General features: G+C 41.5%; 1 protein-coding gene across 23 annotated transcripts in view; it reads right to left on the bottom strand.

Moving 5' to 3' along the window:
- Positions 1-1658: 1658 nt before the first annotated feature.
- Positions 1659-20030, bottom strand: part of NEB (nebulin) — a 419697-nt gene continuing 401325 nt past the window's right edge. For 10 of the 23 annotated variants that reach the window (XM_033944892.1, XM_033944895.1, XM_033944894.1 and 7 more), the window contains 9 exons: positions 18293-18385; positions 15711-15803; positions 15229-15321; positions 14376-14483; positions 14049-14232; positions 10348-10440; positions 4508-4648; positions 4300-4406; positions 1659-2627 (listed from right to left, as the gene is read on the bottom strand). In XM_033944892.1, the coding sequence (XP_033800783.1) occupies positions 2454-2627; positions 4300-4406; positions 4508-4648; positions 10348-10440; positions 14049-14232; positions 14376-14483; positions 15229-15321; positions 15711-15803; positions 18293-18385 (1086 nt within the window). In that variant the 3' untranslated portion in view covers positions 1659-2453. The remainder of the gene's footprint in view (positions 2628-4299; positions 4407-4507; positions 4649-10347; positions 10441-14048; positions 14233-14375; positions 14484-15228; positions 15322-15710; positions 15804-18292; positions 18386-20030) is intronic. The other 13 variants (XM_033944901.1, XM_033944905.1, XM_033944906.1 and 10 more) reach the window with 5 other exon arrangements.

Here is a 20030-nt window from a genome sequence, read left to right as displayed (position 1 = left end):
CATTTGTATTTGGTTTCCAAAAAGATTATCTTTCTGTTCCTTTGTGCCGGGTGAGGAATCGATAGGGAAAATACCAGGAAGTATTAAATAAAAAGTGTCTGGGCAGGATACCCGTAGAGCTAAAACATCAAAAATAAGCAATTGAAAGCTGCTGAGTCAATTAAAAAATGGTATGATGAGTTTTCTTTTTGGCAAGTTTCTGCTTCAAATTGCTTTTGAAAGACTGGTATTGTTTTCTATGCCCTTTGTTCAGGAAATGGTTTAGATGCGGATGCATTTTACTAGAAAATCGAAGAAAAGAGGTGTGAGAGAAATCCTGCACAGTGTAGCTATGTGATGCCTGCTTTGTCCTGTATTCTTCTGGGAAGACTGAGAAGAGTGAAGGAATTCTAGCACCATGTGCTTCAAACTCTTAAAACATATACAGTATTGGAAGAAAACAGAAGGGCTGTTCCAGAGGCAGTGCCAAAAGTATTTTGTCAGAGAATATGAGGAGTTTAACAAGTGCTGGCCAGAGCTTTCTTGGAGACTGGAAGAGGCTGACTGGTGAGAAAGGGGAGAGGGGGAGGGAGGTTGGAACTGCCTGGAATGGGTTAAGGGAGATTGTGTATCGGGGAACAAATGTGGGAAAGGAGAAGTTGTGACAAGAATATTTAGGGGAAAATAGGCTGAAAGAAGTAGAGAGTCTGTTGGGTTGCAGGCTTCATTTCAGTTACAGGAGTTATGAGTATTCCTGAGGTTTAGCAGTATAATTGGAGAGGGATATGTTATGTTAATCAGATTTTTTATTCCACCTTTACCTATTTAGTTCAAGGTCGGATTACATTACAAGAGGTTGGGTCAGTTACCCAGGAAGCTACAATAGATGTGTTGACATGGACATTCAATAGAGTTGCTAGTACAAGTAAAACAGTTGGTCATAGTTACAAATACATAGTTACAAGTTCAAGTAGGTCATCGTTATGTCCCAGGAGTTGCATTAGACAGTTTAGAAATGGGTTTTTACAATTTCCATTTCAGTTACTTCAGGGTTGGCTCCCTGTATTGGTAGAGAAATGCTTTTAAAAGTTTTCTGAAACTGAGGTAGTGATCATAAGATCATAGTGTAAGTTGTTTCCAGCATTTTGCTGCTTGATATTGGATGGATAAGGTTGCATGCTGGGAATTTTAAGCGTAAAAGATTTCTGGAGACACCCTGGAGTAGGGTGGCCAACTCTGGTAGGTGGGCAGGGGCATTCCCTGGCAAGATCTTAAAGGTAGTGCAGCTATGGGCAGCCAATTCATGTAGTTTCATATAGTAGGGCTGTAGGCGTTCTGATTTCCGTAGTCCGTATATGAGTCTTACTGTTGCATTTTAAATGGTTTGCAATGAAGTATATTTGCTACAGTGGTCTCTGCTAGAAAAATTGTAAAAATTGCTGAGCCAGGCTCTCCATACTGAAGAGTGGTCTTGAATCCCACCAGATCTTGCAACTTCCAGACAATCTGTTCCATTATCAGTTTTGTAATTACATTGGGAACATACGGCATGTTTATGTTTCAAACCTAGTTTGAAGTGGCATAAGGTTACACTGCCTGAAACAAGTCAGTTTTAGCAAACTGAGGACACTTTTATTCCTATTCATATCAATTTTTGTTTCTAAAATAAGCACGAGTACTGCATAAATGTGAGCTTTATTAGTCACCAGGATACAGTGAATAACATCTTGACCCCCAGAACAAATCGGATGAAAAATAAAAAGCACATGCACTCAGCGTTCAGCAAATGGAGGAGGGAGAGGCTTTCTTTCAGGCTCTTTTACATGCTTTATGTATGCAGAAGTTGAGTGCTTGATGGTAACATAAATAAAATCTTAATTTATTTATTTTTTTTAATACAAGAATATATGTTAGAGGTCCAAGAAACTGAGGTGGTTCTCCCATTCTGAGTCTTTTTTTTTTTTGGGGGGGGGAAGCATAGGAATCATATCATGGGTAAAGTCATGGACTATTTCATTTTTTTTTTTTTTTTTAATACATCTCATCAGTACTTTAAGCCACACACTACATGGTATAGAATCTTAAAATACTTCTATCCACATTCTGGATGACAAATGCTTTTGACATCTTCGTCGTATCATAAAACACAGAAAATATGAGGAAAGAGCAAATACATTCACAGATCTTTTGTGTAAATTCTGTCACTGCATACAACTTGGTATATTGTAACTTTTGTATGTTTACAATTGGATTTAGTGTCTTAATATTAAAAAATTCCTTGTAAGAAAATGTACATTTTTTTTTCTATATTTGTGTGTGTGTGTTGAAGACATAAGGCACTTGGAAGTAAAAATAATAGGGCAGCTGGGAAACTGGTTTCTCATTAGGGACACCTTTATTCATATCTGCATACAGTGCCTCATTTTTTTTTTTCACTTCTTTAAACATTGTCTTGTGGAAGGTTTGTGTTATTCTTAGATGGCTTCTACATAATTGGCTGGAAGCATGCCAGTTTTGCCAGTTCTCTGTACGGTTCCATACATCCAGCCTTCATCAATAGCCTGAACATTTAAAATAGCATCGCCGTCCTTAAAGGAGACTTCATCATCGTCTACCGCCATGTAGTCATACACGGCACGGAAGGTTTTCTGTAAGAAAACAAAACAGCCAGTGTACTTTATTTGAAACCTTATTAAATTCTTATAGAGTAAAACCTTGGATTGCAAGTGTTTGCAAGACAAGCAAAACGTTTTATTACATTTTAACTTGATATACAAGCAAAGTCTTGCAATACGAGTACATACAGTATACACGCGTCCCATCATCACAACTGAACCGATGGTTCTTCTCTCTCTGACACTGCTAGAGTGCAGTGACTGTTCTAAATGGGCGAGGTCTTGCAATAAGTACGTATAATATTTTGTATTAAAGTTTTTGAGTTGTGGAACGAATCGTCTGAGTTTCCATTATTTCTTATGGGGAAATTCGCTTTGATATACGAGTGCTTTGGATTACAAGCATGCTTCTGGAACGAATTATGTTCGCAAACCAAGGTTGTACTGTATATAGTTTCCCTTCATGCTATTGAGCAATCAATCAACCATTTGGTAGGACGTGCTTTTTGAATATCCTTTATTATGGGCCCCCCATAACTGTCCTATATCTCTCTCCAAGTGGAAGAGTAGAATACACGACCACTTAGAAACAAGTTGGCTACTTTTGTTGGAGAATTTCTTAATGGTGCTCTATCACTACCACATCTGGGCTGCTCTTCATCATAGCAACCTAAGTTCTTGTAACATACGCAGGTTTTAGACTAAGGGGGTCTTTTACTAAGGCGCACTAGCCCATTTAGCGTGTGCTAAATGCTAAGGCGTCCATAGAATATAATGGGCGTGTTAGCATTTAGCATGCATTAAATCGGCTCGAACGCCTTAGTAAAAGACCCCATAAGTTTCTACCATCTTCATGAATGCATCTTGGGTTAACATATTATATTGGGACTTCCGGTGATGGAATTCAAAAAAGCATGGGAAGAACACAGAGGATCTCTAATTAGAAAATGAATGGTACAAAATAGATTAAGGCCAATACTGGTCAATCCTGCGCAGTCTGTGTCCCATATATGGTGATTTGGTTTGGGATGAGCCGCGGAGGGCTTTGATAGACGTTCCAGTGACAGGATGGTTGGGATAGGGCTAGAGTGTGCCTCAATGGAAACTGGTGTCCTGTCATCTGCAATTGGCTCTTCTTAAGGCTCTTCGCAAAGGCACTCTCGCTAAGGTGAGCGCCTTTGCCGCTTGCCTTCACCGCGCGCCAAACGGCTGCGCGCCGTTGGCTTGCCTCCTTTAATGGAGGAGTCCAGTCGAGGTGGGGGTGGGCGGAGCTTCTCTCGCCGCTACCCTGAAGGCTCCCTCGCATGCTTCGGTGCTCCTAGTGCCTTGCTCTACCTCCCCACCTTGCTCTCCACTCGCCTGCCTCCTCTGAGCTGCTTCCTCCTCTCCTTGCCTACCCGATCAGCGCTGCGCCCGTTGGCTTGCCTCCTTTAATAGAGGAGCCCAGTATTGGGTGGACCTCTATGGTTTATTGCCCAGAAATATTAAAGAAAAGACAATTTACCCATGAATGTATAATGAGTGTGACTATTGGGCAGATTGGATGGACCATTCAGTTCTTTGTCTGCTGTCATTTACTATGCTACTATGTTTCAAAGCATGTTTCAAGAACATTTGGGTTGGGAGTAGAAAGGATTTTGTGTGTATATATTCTGTTGAACCCCAAATATCTGCGAATTATTCAACTGTTTTGTAAGCCACTTACACCAACAGTGGAGGGGTGAGATGGAACAGATGATACTGTTGTCTGCTGTGTGGCCACTGAAGAAGACCTCTGTTGGGGCAACTCTGTAGTTTTCGCTTGTTTGTAACCTACATAAGATAAAATTTGGTTGTAATATTAGACCACCCCAAAAAACCTTTGTCCAGATTCAATGGTGGTAAATAAAAGTACTAGCAGGTTTTCTTTTTACCTGTTGTAGTTGTGGTAAATAATCCACCATTGCTATAATAGGACAGGTGATGGTCAGATGCGTCAGATTTCTCGTCTCCCGCACTAAGGCTCAAAGCGCTGGCGGAACGCGAATGCTCACGACTTCGGCGCTGAGCTTGCACTGCAGGAAAAAAAAAAATTGAAATATGCAAGCTCTAGATGTACATACAGTAGATTTATGTCCCTGCCTTCACCTCTTCTGCCTTCCCCCAACAGCACTTCAGCAGTGTTGGCAGATACAAACACCCTCTGCTTTTCTTACTCTCCGCATGGATTCTTGCTCTGCTTTGCTATTTCCAACCCTTTCTCCAGGTTAGGTGCAAGGGCCCACTACAACGTTTGCATAGTTATGCATTCATGCATGCAGACAAATGGATACACCTTCCCTCTCCATATAGCAAAATGTGCCTTAAAATGGAAACTGGTACATGAGTCAGTGCATCCACTTTAATTTTCTTTGATATAACAATTCTCATTGGTGAAGGAGCCCACATGGGTAAGACTATTCAGTTTAGAAGAATTTCTAGAAGCTTTTAAGAGAATGACACAGGGACACATTTTTTCCCGTCCCCATGGGAACTCATCCCGGCGAGTTCTTTTCCTGTCCCTGCCCCATTCCTGCAAGCTCTGTCCTCATCTGCACAAGCCTAGAACTAAACTAAACTAAACCTTAGGTTTGTATACCGTGCCATCTCCACAAGCGTAGAGCTCGGCACACTTTAAAACCATAAGTAGCAACATTCTAGAGCTCCGATTGTGATGTCATAATGCCTCATTCCACAAATGCCTAAGCTCTGTTCTCATCTGCACAAGCCTCAAACATTTTAACATCACTGATGAGGCTGGCTCTCAGGCATTGGTCGAATGAGGCATTATGACATCACAATACTAGCTCTGGTTATCAGAGACAGAAACTTTTCATACTATTTATTTATTCAATTTTCTATATTCTTCCAGGGGAGCTCAAAACAGGTACTCAAGCATTTTCCCCTGTCTGTCCTGGCGGGCTCACAATCTATCTAATGTACATGGGGCAATGGGGGGGAATTAAGGGATTTTTTCCAGGGTCACAAGGAGCAGTATGGGTTTGAACTAGAGAGCTGCACGGGAACGGGGATGACGGGAATCCCGCGGGACCCGCGGGGATCCCGCGGGTTCCCCCTTTGGGTCACGGGGATCCCGTGGGGACGCCCCCTAGGGTCGCGGGGATCCCGTGGGGACGCCTCCGAGGGTCGCGGGGTTCCTGCGGGGTTGGATCGCAGCGGGGTTGGTCGAGCCGTGAGGGTAGTCTCCTTCTCCTTACCTGCCCTGTCGCAGCACACATCCGAACGGAAATCTTCCCGATGTCAGCGCTGACGTTGGAGGGAGGGCTTAAGCAAAGCCCTCCCTTCCTCCGACGTCAGCGCTGACATCAGGAAGACTTCCGGTCGGCTGTGTGCGGCAGGGCAGGTAGGAAGAAGGCAATGGCGTACGAAAGAGGGGGGAGGGGGCGGTCCGCCTCGGAGAATGTGTACAGCCGGTCAGGTCCCCCGATCGACCGACAACAGGCCCGGCCGACAAATCTCCCTGCCCTGTAGCCGCGAATCTAAATTACCTCTTACAGCAGCTTCACTACTCCAGCTGCTGTAAGAAGGTAATTTAGATTCGCGGCTACAGGACAGGGAGATTTGTCCGACCGGGCCTGTTCTGTTGTCGGTCGGGTGCAAAAGCGCCACAATGGTGGAGGCAGGGAGGGAGGAAAGGTGGAGTGGAGAAGAAAAGACGCTTAAGGGGGGAGAAGGCCGCTGAAAGTACTGGGGAAGACAAAGGGGTGGAAAAGAACGCTGAAAGGACATGGGGTAAACGGGAGAAAGGGGGGGGAAGGACCCTGAAAGCACTGGGGAAGACAAAGGGGTGGAGAATGCCACTGAAAGGACATGGGGAAGACAGAGGGGGGAGAAGGCCGCTGAAAGGACATGGGGAAGGCAGAGAGGGGAGAAGGATGCTGCCTGACAGGACATGGGAAAGATGGTGGGGGAGAAGGACACTGAAAGGAAATGGGGAAGAGGGAATGGGAAGAAGACGCTGGCAGGGAAGAAGACAGAGGTGCCAGACTATGGGGGGAGCGGAGGGAAAAAGATGGGTGCCAGACCAATTTGGGAGGGGGGAGAAAGGGAGAGGCACAGTAACAGAGCAAATGGAAGACACAGAGAGAAGAGAGGCAGTGGATGGAAGGAATTGAATGAGAACATGAAGAAAGCAGAAACCAGGCTATAAAGGTAGGAAAAAAATTATTATTATTTTTTTTTTTTGCTTAAGGATAAAGTAGTATATTAGTTGTGTTGATAAAAATTTATAAACATTAGAGGCTCTGGTAGAAACCCGTTTACAAAGTATGTATTCTTCCCAATTAATATTTCCAAATTAATAAAGTCTTTTTGCTTATTTTTAAATGGGTTTCTACCAGAGCCTTTAATTCAGTAGCATAATTAAGTGAAATAACTATTTCTGTAGTTTATAGGGACAGGCGGGGACGTAGGGGATTCCTCGCGGGGACGGGTGGGGACGGAGGGGATTCCTCGCGGGGACGGGTGGGGACGGAGGGATTCCTCACGGGGACGGGTGGGGACGGGTGGGAGTCCTCACGGGGACGGGTGGGGACGGGTGGGACTTTGGCGGGGACGGGTGGGGACGGGTGGGATTTCTGTCCCTACGCAACTCTCTAGTTTGAACTCACAACCCCAGGGTGCTGAGGCTGTAGCTTTAACCACTGTGCCACCACTCCAGGAATCTCAGAGCAGTATCTTTCATTCCAAGGGAGGGTGAGAGAGGTCCCTCAGAATTGTTTGCTTGAGCCTTAGAATTTGAATTTACACTTCTGATTGTAGGGATGCATATTTCCCACAGTGGTTTAAAATTTTGCAGCTAGAAACCGTAGTATATTGGAGGCAATTTGCATATCATGCTTTAGGGCAAAGTTCAGAGATACATTTTACTTGTAACTTTTGCACTCATTTTCAAAGAGAAACTACAAGTTTCCTATACCTGTTTGTTGTGCAAGTATTTTTATTCATGAATAATAATGCCAATAGAATAGAAAAAGCTATCTCTGTCTGGTTTTCTCCCCCAAGCATGTTATAAGCAACCTTGTGTCTGATAGCACTGCACAACAATTTTTTGGTTAAGTCTTGATTCCTGAAAAGTTTTTGGTGATTATGACAGGTACCAACTTGGTATGCTCAAATATGGTTTTGGTTTTACTGCATCACGTAAGAACTATGAGAAATAGACATTTTTATGTTTACTGACAATAAAATATATAGTCAAGTTTAAGTTTCGCACAAGCGACTAAATGAAACAGAATTAAAAGTGTTTTGCTCCCGAGTTTCTTTTATATTCAGTGTCTGGTGCATCACGTTGTAGCATCCAACAATAGTCGGCAAGCATTGACGGATTCCAATTGCCCTGGTATCGTTTCTCCATCGTAGCTATGTCTTGATGAAACCTTTCACCGTGCTCGTCACTCACAGCACCGAGATTTGTGGGGAAGAAGTCCAAGTGTGAATGGAGGAAATGAATCTTGAGTGACATATTGCACTTCATTCTCTTGTATGCTTTGAGAAGTTTGTCTACCAGCTGAATGTAGTTTGGGGCTCTGTAATTGCCCAGAAAATTGTCAACGACGTCTTTCAAGGCTTTCCAGCCAATTTTTTCCGGCCCAACTAACAGATCTTCAAATCGCTTGTCACTCATAACATGTCTGATCTGGGGGCCAACAAAAATACCCTCTTTGATCTTGGCATCAGTTATTCTTGGGAACATCTGTCTTAAATAACGAAAACCTTCCCCTTCCTTGTTCATTGCTTTCACAAAATTCTTCATGAGTCCCAGTTTAATGTGAAGAGGAGGCAAAAATATCTTTGTCGGGTCAACAAGCGATTCATGTGCTACATTTTTCTGTCCTGGAACTAACTTTTTACGGAGTGGCCAGTTCTTTCTAGAATAGTGCGACTCTCTGTCTCGGCTGTCCCATTCGCAGATGAAACAGCAGTACTTTGTATAGCCAAGCTGCAGTCCTAGTAACAGAGCAACGACTTTGAGGTCTCCACAGATATTCCAGTTATACCTGGTATACTGGACATACTTTAGTAACATTTCCATATTCTCATATGTTTCTTTCATATGTGCTGCATAGCCAACAGGTACTGAAGGATAAACGTTGCCATTGTGCAACAGAACAGCTTTCAGGCTTAACATTGACGAATCAATGAAAAGACGCCACTCTTCCGGGTTGTGATCACAACCAAAGACCGAGAACAATCCTTCAATGTCACAACAGAAACAGAGACTGTCGACTTGTGCAAAAAATTTGGTTATATCATGATGCCGGTCTCAAAACACAGAAATTTTCGTACCTGGTGATAGCAAACACCATTCCTGCAGTCTCGAACCTAGCAGCTCAGCTTTTGCTTTTGACAGACCCAAATCTCTGACCAAATCGTTCAATTCGGACTGTGTTATCAGATGTGGATCGCCTGATGAGGATGGTTCAAAATCCGGGTCAATGTCACTGTTAGAACCCTGCACTGCAGTTTCTTCATCTGGTTCGTCTAAGGTCCAATCCTCTGGTGGTTTCGGAACTGGAAGACTGTCATCATGTGGCATGGGTCTCATTGCTGAAGGCAGATTAGGATATTCAATTGACTTCTTGTTTTTGGCAGAGAAACCAGACACATTAGTCAAACAGAAATAACAGTCCGTCACATGGTCTTTCTGTTCTCGCCATATCATCGGAACAGCAAATGGCATCGTCTTTCGAGTACCTCTGAGCCAGGCTCTCAGACTAACAGCACATGTCACACAGCAAATGTGAGACGCCCATTGCTTGTCTTGATCACCTATTTTGCAGCCAAAATACAGATGATAGGCTTTCTTTACAAGGGCAGTCATCGAACGTCTCTGAGGCGTAAGTGTATATTCCCCACAGATATAGCAGAATGTGTCGCGGCTGTTACGACACCGACGAGACATATTGCCCGACACCAAAACGTCTATAGCATCAAGCTTACTTACTGTTATATTGCTACAGCTACTATACTACTATACTTTACTATACTGATACTATATACACACACGGACTATCTATATTAACCAAATGAGCAGGATCGGTGTATGGAAGCCACCATTATAGCATGGTGAGACAGCGCAAGCTCGTTCAGACCTGCCCAGACATGCCCAGGATGTCATCTTCCATAAAACAGCTTCCAACCTGGCTAGATTTTATGCATGGACATACCCAGGCGGCACAAACCGTTGTTGATAAGACACTTATGGGAGAAAAAATTGTTTGCATCCAAATATAAGAAAAAATCACGACAAAATTGAAGATTTCTCTGAAATGGTACGTGATGGGTAATTTTTGATGTAATATTCATGATCAGCACCCAAAATTCTATAAGAAACACCCAGCAGTGTTCAGGAAGCAAAAACTTTGTTGTGCAGTGTAGTTAATTTGAGTTAATAGCAATATTTTATATAATCCGTTAATTTATTTTGAATGTGTATCTTAGGGCTCCTTTTACTAAGCCGCGTTAGCGTTTTTAGCGCATACCGCATTTTAACGCGCACTAAACCCACGCTACGCGGCTAGAACTAACACCAGCTCAATGCTGGCGTTAAGGTCTAACGCAGGCGGCAATTTAGCGTGCGCTATTCCGCGCGTTAAAGCCCTAACGCAGCTTAGTAAAAGGAGCCCAGAATGCTGGGCTCCATAGTGCATTGTTCTTCTGATGTTCTTATTGTATATCTAGTAACAGTAAATATGGATTGTCAAATACACACCAGAAAGCATATGTAAACTTCGAGACTGAATGTTGTCTTCTGCTGGATCATAGTCAAAAATAGAGCCAGGGTTAGTACGCCACACGCGAAGATCTGTTGAAAAGCAGAACACAATTCAAAGCATGAAATCTCTGAGCAATATGAGTATAGCACAATTAAATATTTTGTGTATATATCGGAGATGTGTTATAATTGGAATTCAAATATTTATTTACGGTAAATCAGATATTTAGTCACCCGGTTTACACAAGAACTAAAGGTAATATCTAAGACATAATAAAACATACTACAATTACAATTATTTTAGTTTTATTAACTGCCTTTTCACGAAGAGATTCACCCAAAGCAGTTTATAATACACTGAATAGTAATCAGGTACTCTAAGTGTTTTCCCTATCTGTTCTTGCAGGGTCACAATCTGACTGTGGTACCTGGGGCAATGGAGAAATTAACTGCCAGATTCTATAAAGGATTCCTATGTTAGGCACCTACATTAATTTTTTAAATGAGCTTTAATAAGCTCATACTTGGGGAAAAAAAATTTTAATTGGCTGATAGGTGCTTACCTATCAAATAGCGGATGACACCTAAATGGGCGTGTTCGGGGGTAGAGACAGAGATAAGTGCCATTAGGAGCGATTCTGAAAATATAGGCCAATAAAACCCTGTCCTACATTACCGGTGTCTAGGTTTTACGAGTGGCACCGTAAGGTGTAATTCTGTAAATGGCATATAAGTGTGATTGACACACCCGGTGCCTCTATTCAAGGTGCCTGTCAATTTAGGCGCTGTTTATAGAATTTGGCCCTTAGTGACTTCCCCAGAGTCACAAGAAGTAGGCTGGACTGGAACTCACAACCTCAGTGTACTGAGACAGCAGCTCTAACCAATGGAATAGCCAGGCAGAAAATTATGGGCGGGCATCTCTCTTCCCCCCCTCCCCCCTTGCCTGTGCAGTAGCCTCTCTCGTTCCCTCCCTTCCTACAGCCCCTGCCAGCCCATGCAGCATTTCTATTTCTTCTCAGGTCACTGGCAGCAGTTCCTATACACTGCTGGCGGCTGACCTTGGAAGTCTTCCCTCTGACACAAATGGGTCAAAGGGAAGGCTTCTGGGTCAACCGCTAGCAGTGTATAAGAACCACTGCCAGTGCCTGCTGGGTGGACAGGCCTGAGCCCATAGGCTACAATGAAATATAAGTTAATAAAGCCAGCTTTATCTTAATCCCCAAAATAGCCACTACTCCTACAGTCCTAAACGCCCCCATCCAAACATTTTAATGCTGATAAACTGCCAAAAATAACAAAAATTTACAAGTCTGCCTAAACATCAGATAATCATCAATAAGACTCCTTTCTTTGGGAATTGAGATGTTAACATACAAAAATGCATGTTTTCATATCAGCATGTTTCAATTCTGATATAGCAATAGTTAATAATGAACCCTGTAAAATTTGTTTGTCCTATAAAATGCAAATATAAATTAAAAAAAATATCTAGAAAAGACAAGGAGTTGGTGAACAATTGGGTCTCCTAAGCTGGGCAAACAATTTAAGGTTCCTTATGAAGATGGATACTATACATTTGCATTTGGGGCCACTTTTGAAACTTCTGTTTCTATGGTACATTTATCACAGTATGTGGAAGCACCTACAATGGTTTATATTGTGAGGTTTATGCTGTTTAATCAAGTCACTGACAAGTAGAGCTTTATCTGGCTTACAATTTGTCAGTTCCTGTTGAATAATTGCCAGTGAGCACTTGTCAATATGTTGATAAATCCCCCATGTCAATAAAAATTTATATATATTTTTTAAAAATTATATTTGAAAAAGTCTATGGGTGCTACCCACTGTGGTTTGTAGGTACAATTTTTTTGAGCGTTATACTCGTAAGATGTAGAACTAGGCCATCTCTCATAGCATAAATCTCAGAGCACTTATTTGGCAGATAAGATGAGCTGTGTACTGTAAATCTTTGAGTGATCTCTGGGCACAGGGATAAAATATGTGAATTTTTTTTTTAGGTAGGGCACACCTCACTTACAAATCTTCACATCTCTTCAGAATAGACAAAGTACCTTGCTTCTTCTCTAGAATTGATATGCAAGCTAGCTCTGGATGTCTTCATTCTATATGAAAGAGAGGTTCTAGCCTGTTTGGTATACATCCCAGGGTACTAAAAGAACTCAAACATGAAATTGCTGACCTGCTGTTAGTGAGTTGTAACCTGTCACTAAAATTGCCAGTGGTATCTGAAGATTGGAGGATGGCCAATGTTATGCCAATTTTTAAAAAGGGTTCCAGGGGAGATCTGGGTCAGTCAGTGGAAGCAATTATAACAAATAAAATTGTGGAACACTTAAGACTAACATTATTTAATGGGACAGAGTCAGCATGGGTTCAGCCGAAGGAGATCTTGCCTCACTATTTTGCTGTGAATAAACATGTAGATAAAGGTGAGCTGGTTGATTTAGTGTATCTAGATTTACAGAAAGCTTTTGACAAACTTCCTCATAAGTGGCTTCTAAGAAAATTAGAGTCATGGGATAGGAGGCAAAGTTCAATTGTGGATTAGGAATTGGCTATCGGATAGAAAACAGAGGGTAGGATTAAATGGCCCTTTTGCTCAATGGAGGAGGGTAAATAGTGGTGTGCCACAGGAATCTGTACTAGGTCTGATGTTATTTAACTTATTTATAAATGATCTTGAAATTGGAATGACTAGTGAGGTGATTACATTTGCAGATGACACTAAACTATTCAAAGTTGTAGGCAGACCTTAGGAAATTGGAAGATTGTGTGTCCAAATAGCAGAAATTTAATGTGGACAAATGCAAAATGATGCACATTGGGCAGAATAACCCAAATCATAGGGTCCACCTTGAGGGTTAGTGCCTAAGGAAAAGATCTCGGTGCCATTGAAGACAATACGATGAAACCTTCTGCTCAATGTGTGGCGACAGCCAAAAAAAAAGCAAACGATGCTATGAATTATTAAAAAAGGGATGGTTAACAAGATTAAGAATGTTATAATGCTTCTGTATCACTCCATAGTGTGACCTCACCTGGAGTATTGGGTTCAATTCTGTTCTCCTTATCTCAAGAAAGATATAGTGGCACTAGAAAAGGTTCAAAGAAGAGTGACCAAGATAAACTCCTCTCGTATGAGGAAAGACTAAAAAGATTAGGGCTCTTCAGCTTGGAAAAGAGATAGCTGAGGGAAGATATGATTGAAGACTACAAAATCCTGAGTGGAGTACATCGGGTACAAGTGGATCGATTTTTTACTCCGTCAAAAATTACAAAGACTAGGGGACAATTGATGAAGTTACATTTAAAACCAATAGGAGGAAATATTTTTTCACTCGGAGAGTAGTTAAGCTCTGGAATGCGTTGCCAGAGGTTGTGGTAAGAGCGGATAGTGTAGCTGGTTTTAAGAAAGGTTTGGATGATTTCTAGGAGGAAATGTCCATATTCTGTTATTGATAAAGACATGGGGAAGCCACTGCTTGCCCTGGATCGGTAGCATGGAATGTTGCTACTCTTTGGGTTTTTGCCAGGTACTAGTGACTACTAGGCTACTAGGAGTGGTACTAGGCTTGACGGACCATTGGTCTGACCCAGTAAGGCTATTCTTATGTTTTTATGTAATATAACAATAGATCTATGAGTTCTTCATTTGTGGTATTCAGTGGGAATACCTGTGGCATTCTCTTGGTCCTGGTCAGTTCTCTTTCTCGCCATTTCCACCACTCGCCTTTGGATGCCACGGTAATTAATGTCACTAAAATCTTGCATGTTCTTCTTTACTCGCTCTGTGATGGGGTCAGTAACCACAGGTGTGAAGCTGCCTTTGTGTTTTTCAAAGTCCTCATGGTATTTTACCTTCAAAAAAATGCAACAAAGAGTTCCATTATTTTATTATTAGGGAAACCAGATAGATATTATTAGTCAGTACAAATTACCCTCTGGTTTCATAGCATTGTTGATGTGCATACTCAAGAAATACAGTAAAAGTAGTGAATTACCGTTGAGATATTGCGTTGAGTTTGTCGAACCCTCCTCATTTCTGGTGTATCTAGGACAAAGGCAGCCTTGCCCTGCACTTGCTTCCGGAAGCTGTCTGAATAAAGAACCTGACAAATGAGAGAGAGGGATTTAGTGGGGTGGTGTATGGTTGCCTTGCGTTCCCTAGAGACATGCACAGGATGCATACCACGCCTAAATGTGATAGGAAAGGAAGGAGGAGAAACAAGATAAAGCCCAAGCCATTGAATTTTACCAACCTTGAATTGCTGCTGCCTTTTATAAATTCAAAAAACGTCTTTACTGTCCAAGGTAGTCTGCTATGAGGAATGCCTGCTAGAGCCAGGCATATTCACACACATAACCTTTGCTGAAAAATTAAATTTATTGTATACACTACCTTATGAAACCTTGAAGAATTTTTTTAAATGATAAGTCAAATCATGTTTATGTGGAATGAAGTTCACATCATCAAAGTTAAAAGGAAGAATTTACTCTTTGCGTGAAGTATGTTTGACCCACACATTACTCACACGTACATAGAAATGTAGATTATGCCAAGGATTAAACTGTTAGTAAAGGATCTGAGAGATCTTATTAGAATAAATAAATTCCATGAAACCATAGTATTACAGGGTGGTGGACGGTCACAGCACAAGGGCAGAATGGTAAAGGATGCTTTAGGAGGTGAGAGGGGTACATCTTAGTGTGTGAGAGAAATATTTAAGATTTAAGCATGATAAAAATATTAAGGGTGAGATTAAATTTTAGTTAACCGGGGAAAAAGAAAAATATTTTCATGATGTTAAAGTGTTACTTTTTATGGAAAATTTTTATTGGATTCCTAGCAGATACCGAGCTAATGTTTTCTTGATTGCGTCTGACTCTCTCCATCTCTGGAGTGACAGGAGTTGGAGTTGCTTTTCCCATGTCCTCTCTGTATGAAACCTATGGGATGCAAAGAAGTATCCAACAATCACCGAGTAGAATGTCACAAATGGATCAGGGTTTAACGCGGTGTTAAGACTACTTGTTTTTAGGAGGCAACAACAACAAAATGGTTATTTGATGACGCACCAAGGATAACACACTTAGGATCGTCCAATGATTTAAAAATAAAACAAAACAAAAACCCAAACAACAATTTCAAATAAAAATATGGTATTTTAAAGGTTCAAAATTAAAAGCAATGAAGGTTAAATTAAAAGAAAAATGAAAATGCAAATGCAAAAACCAAAATAATTGAAGAAATTTAAAATTTCAGGATAAAATTAGAAATAAAAGAATATTGTGAAGACATGTTATGAGGGAAGGTATTGCTTGTTTTTGGTGAATACCAAGCTAATGTGTTCTTGATTGCGTTTAACTCGCTCCATCTCAGGAGTAACGGGGGTTGACGTTGCTTTCCCCAAACTCTCTTTATACAAAACCTGTGTCATAGAAAAGTATCTGAATCAGAAAGAAAGAAAACAATCTGGTGTGTATATCTATATAACATTATCCGCTGCAAGAGTGGAAATGGTCTCGGCTACAGATATAAAAGAAAAAGCAAAATATATTCCTTCAGCGGTTCATGTTTTATGTCCTTAATCAATGAGTTAGCTCAGACTCGCTGTTCTCTTTTTTGGGCCTTGATTTAGCAGTGACTTATGTAGCCCATAGGATACATGCAATCATTATTAAAAAGGTAGTGGGGAAGGGAAGGGAAGCCGCACACTCGGCAGTGGGGAGAGGGGGGCAGGGAAAGAGTAGAGAGGAGGACGAGTGCTGGCGCCCCCACCAAGATGACGCCTGGAGCAAACCGCCCCCCTGCCCCTTACTATGCCACTGTGCCCATCTATTTAAGCTGAACTGCTAAATATGATAAGTTATGCATTTAAGTCTGGCCTACAATTTGTGCAAACCATTTTAACAGAAAAAGATAGTATCTGAATATTATTGCTTTCTTCATAAATTTTGGCTTTATCCTGAGAATGCTCCTGGCTCCCTTCATTGATAAATTCTGGCCATACTATCTAGCACATGCAAAAATGATTTGATCAGCATGTAATCAGTTGGCACCCCAAACTGAGGACTCCTTTTACTAAGGTGCGCTAGCGTTTTTAGCGTGCACAGGAAATTACCGCGCGCTAGGCAGAAAAACTAACGCCAGCTCAATGCTGGCATTAAGGTCTAGCGCGCTCGGCAATGTAGCGTGCGCTATTCCACGCTTCGTCAAAGGAGTCCTGAATGCCAGTATGAGGTGAGGAGTGCGCCCAGAGGTTGTGGGATCAAATCCCAGCACTGCTTCTTGTGACCCTGGGCAAATCACTCAACACTTCCATTACCCCATGTACAAAATCAGTACCTGTATATATAAGAGCATAAGAATTTGCCTCTGCTGGGTCAGACCAGAGGTCCATCGCGCCCAGCGGTCCGCTCCTGCAGCGGCCCATCAGGTCCATGACCTGTAAACTGATCTTTTGTCTAGAACCTGTTCTTCCTTAATCCTTTATATCCTTCAAACCCCTTTTCTTTTTTATCTATACCCTTTCTTTCTCCTTTATCTGTAACCTTCAATCCCCTTATCCTTAAGGAATTTATCTAGTCCCTCTGTGAAACCGCGTAATGTAGTCTGACCTAGTACACCCTCCGAAAGCGCATTCCAGGTATCCACCACCCTCTGTGTGAAGAAGAATTTCCTAGCATTGGTTCTAAACCTGTCCCCTTTCAATTTCTCCGGATATCCTCTTGTTCTTGTAGTTCCCAGTACGCTGAAGAACCTGTCCCTCTCCACCCTCTCTATGCCTTTCATAATCTTGTATGTCTCTATCTGAGTCTCCGCTTCTCCGCTTTGAATTTGTAACCACACAAAAGTGGTAAAGAAGTCCCATTCCCTTCCCCCCTTTTAATTATTGATCTACATATCTATAGGGACTTGATCTGAACATTTTAAGAAAAGGAAACATAGTTGAAGGACAAAGGTTGAGATCTCACTGAACACTTAAATGCTACCCTCTCCTCGTACTCTGACATTAAGGGAAGTCCCTGGAAGGGAAGGAAAAAAAATCACCCATGGAGGGCTGTAGAAAACTAAGGCCCTCTTTGACTATAGTGCGCTAACCGATTAGCGTGCAGTAATCGATTTAGCGCATGCTAAATGCTAACGCATGCATGTTAGTCTATGGATGTGTTAGCGTTTAGTGCATGCTAATTCGATTAGCACGCACTAAGCAGTTCGCGTACCTTAGTAAAAGAGGGGGGAAAGGGGAGTATGAGTTCTAAAATCAGAAATGTACTCCCTGAATATTTCTTTTTTCTTGTTGAGCTGATCACTATATGTTCAAAAACATTATCACTGACTTGGAACGTCTTTAAGTGCCAATAGAAAAGTTTGGGGTTTGCGTTAAGAATGAAAGACATACAAGAAGAACTTTCTTCCAAAGCCAGAAATATAGGACTCTTCTTCCATATGCAGAATTGGTCACCCTTGGTCAAGGTCCCGAAAAAAATCACAGCAAAAATTATAAAATAAAACAGTCAAAAAAGCTCGAGACTAAGAGTTCCTTTTACTAAGGTGCGCTAGGGCTTTAACGCGCGGAATAGCGCATGCTACATTGCCGTGCGTGCTAGACATTAACGCCAGCATTGAGCTGGCATTAGTTCTAGAAGCGTAGCATGCGGTAATTTCCTGCGTGCGCTAAAAACGCTAGCTCACCTTAGTAAAAGGATCCCTAAGGGTTCCTTTTACAAAGCTGCAGTGTGATTCCCGGCACATCAAATGCGAGGTAGCCCTTAGGAAATGAATGAGCTACGTTCCATTTGCTGAGAAGGAATCGCTACCACAGCTTTATGAAAGGGGTCCTATATTAGCAGAATATAGTATGGTAGATTTAATAATAAGTCCAAAATAAGTACATATTTATTTTAAAGACTGTACCGAGCTAATGTTTTCTTGATTGCGCTTGACCCGCTCCATCTCTGGAGTGACTGGGGTTGGGGTTGCTTGCCCCAAACTTTCTTTGTATAAAACCTGAGAAATACAAGAAGTCTGCAAAATCACAATAAAATCTAAAAAAAAGGGAAAGTCTGTATTTTAATTAAAACCAAAATAAATCCTTCATTTCAAGTGTTAAAAAGGTAAATTAGCTGCAAAAAGTGAAAAAAAAGTTATAAAATATTTCATGACAAAAGAAGTTCAAAAATGTTAGATAAAAATGTGAACACAAAGGACTGGTAGCAAATAAAGTCATGGGCATTAAAATCAGAAAGATAAAACAATCAGGAACAGGAAGCAGGGATTTTGGATAGGAGAGGATAGGTAAAAGGAATGACCAATCAGGAACAGGAAGCAGGAATATATGCCAAAAATGTATACGAGTATATTTAATTGTTCAGTTATTAAACCACATAGCTGAAGAAGCAAAGCTTCAGGGGAAAGATTTCATTTACGTGCAAATGTGCTAATAGAGGGGAAAAAAACCCCATAGAAAATAACCAGCACCACACCACAGAAAGATTTCTGTGAGTAGTATTCATATAAAGTATTTTCTATTTTGTTGTCAAAAGCTGAAAATTGGAAAGAAAGCGATATCAGAAAATGGAAAATGACAGCCTCCCTTTCTCTTCCGAGCAGAAAAATCTCAACAGTCATTGCACCTAGCAGTTTCTCGGGAGAATAATTCCCTAGAAGACCAAAGTGGAATGGAGTTGCAGCCTAGCAGTAAAGCGCCAGACTGACAGTCAGCAAAATCAGGTTCAACTCCTACTGGTTACTCTCTGTGATCTTGGGCGAGTCACTTGACCCGCCACTGCCTCAGGTAGAAACTCAGGAGTCTCTCTACAAAAAAGTGTTAAGTTTCAGGCTTAAAATACTATAACACAGGATTTTAATGTGTGGCAAGCCCAAACTAAAGTTGTATCAAACGTTCATTCCTTCCGTTTTTTATTGCAATCAGTGCATTAACGTACAGATTAATGTGCGGTAACTGCTCTGATTAACCTGGAGCAACTTACTGCCTCCTATTTAACTCTGCATTAGCCAGATAGGCCCAAATCTGTATAAGGTACATAGCCGATGTGTGCGTGCAACTTAATTGTTTAACAAGCCAATCAGTGCCGATAATTGGCAATTAACACCTAATAATTAATGTTAATTGGCATTGATTAGAAGTTACTTGCCCAATTTTGTAGGCACATTCTATAAAGGAGCACGTCACTTCTAGTATGCAAATCTCAAAAGGAGATGAAGCCAAAGGGTGGAGCATGGTCATTCCTAAACAGACACACTGTTATAGAATACGCCCAATCGAAACGCAGCTTAGACACAGGTATTTAGGCCTGGTTTTCCTTGGCCTCAATGGATATGCCTACATGTTATGCCAAATATGGCTGCTAAGCGCGATTCTATATATATAGTGGGTGCCTTTTATAGAATCATGCTAAGTGGAGTTCTGATTAGTGCCAATTTTTTTAGGTCATAACAACTCCACAATCTTGTTACTTAGATATTTTCAGTGAAAACCAGATACCAAAATCCACAGAGAAAACATAAAGAAAAAAGAAAAAGAGTGATCAAGAGGACCGGAAGGGGTATCAGACAACCCGGCACACAAGGATTGAGTGCTGGGAGCGATTCCTCATTTAACCCCACGGACCCTCCACCACCTAAATGTAAG

This window comes from Geotrypetes seraphini, chromosome 5 (genome assembly GCF_902459505.1).
Source record: "Geotrypetes seraphini chromosome 5, aGeoSer1.1, whole genome shotgun sequence".
Classification (NCBI taxonomy): Eukaryota; Metazoa; Chordata; class Amphibia; order Gymnophiona; family Dermophiidae; genus Geotrypetes; species Geotrypetes seraphini.
This window is presented reverse-complemented; position numbering and strand designations above follow the sequence as displayed.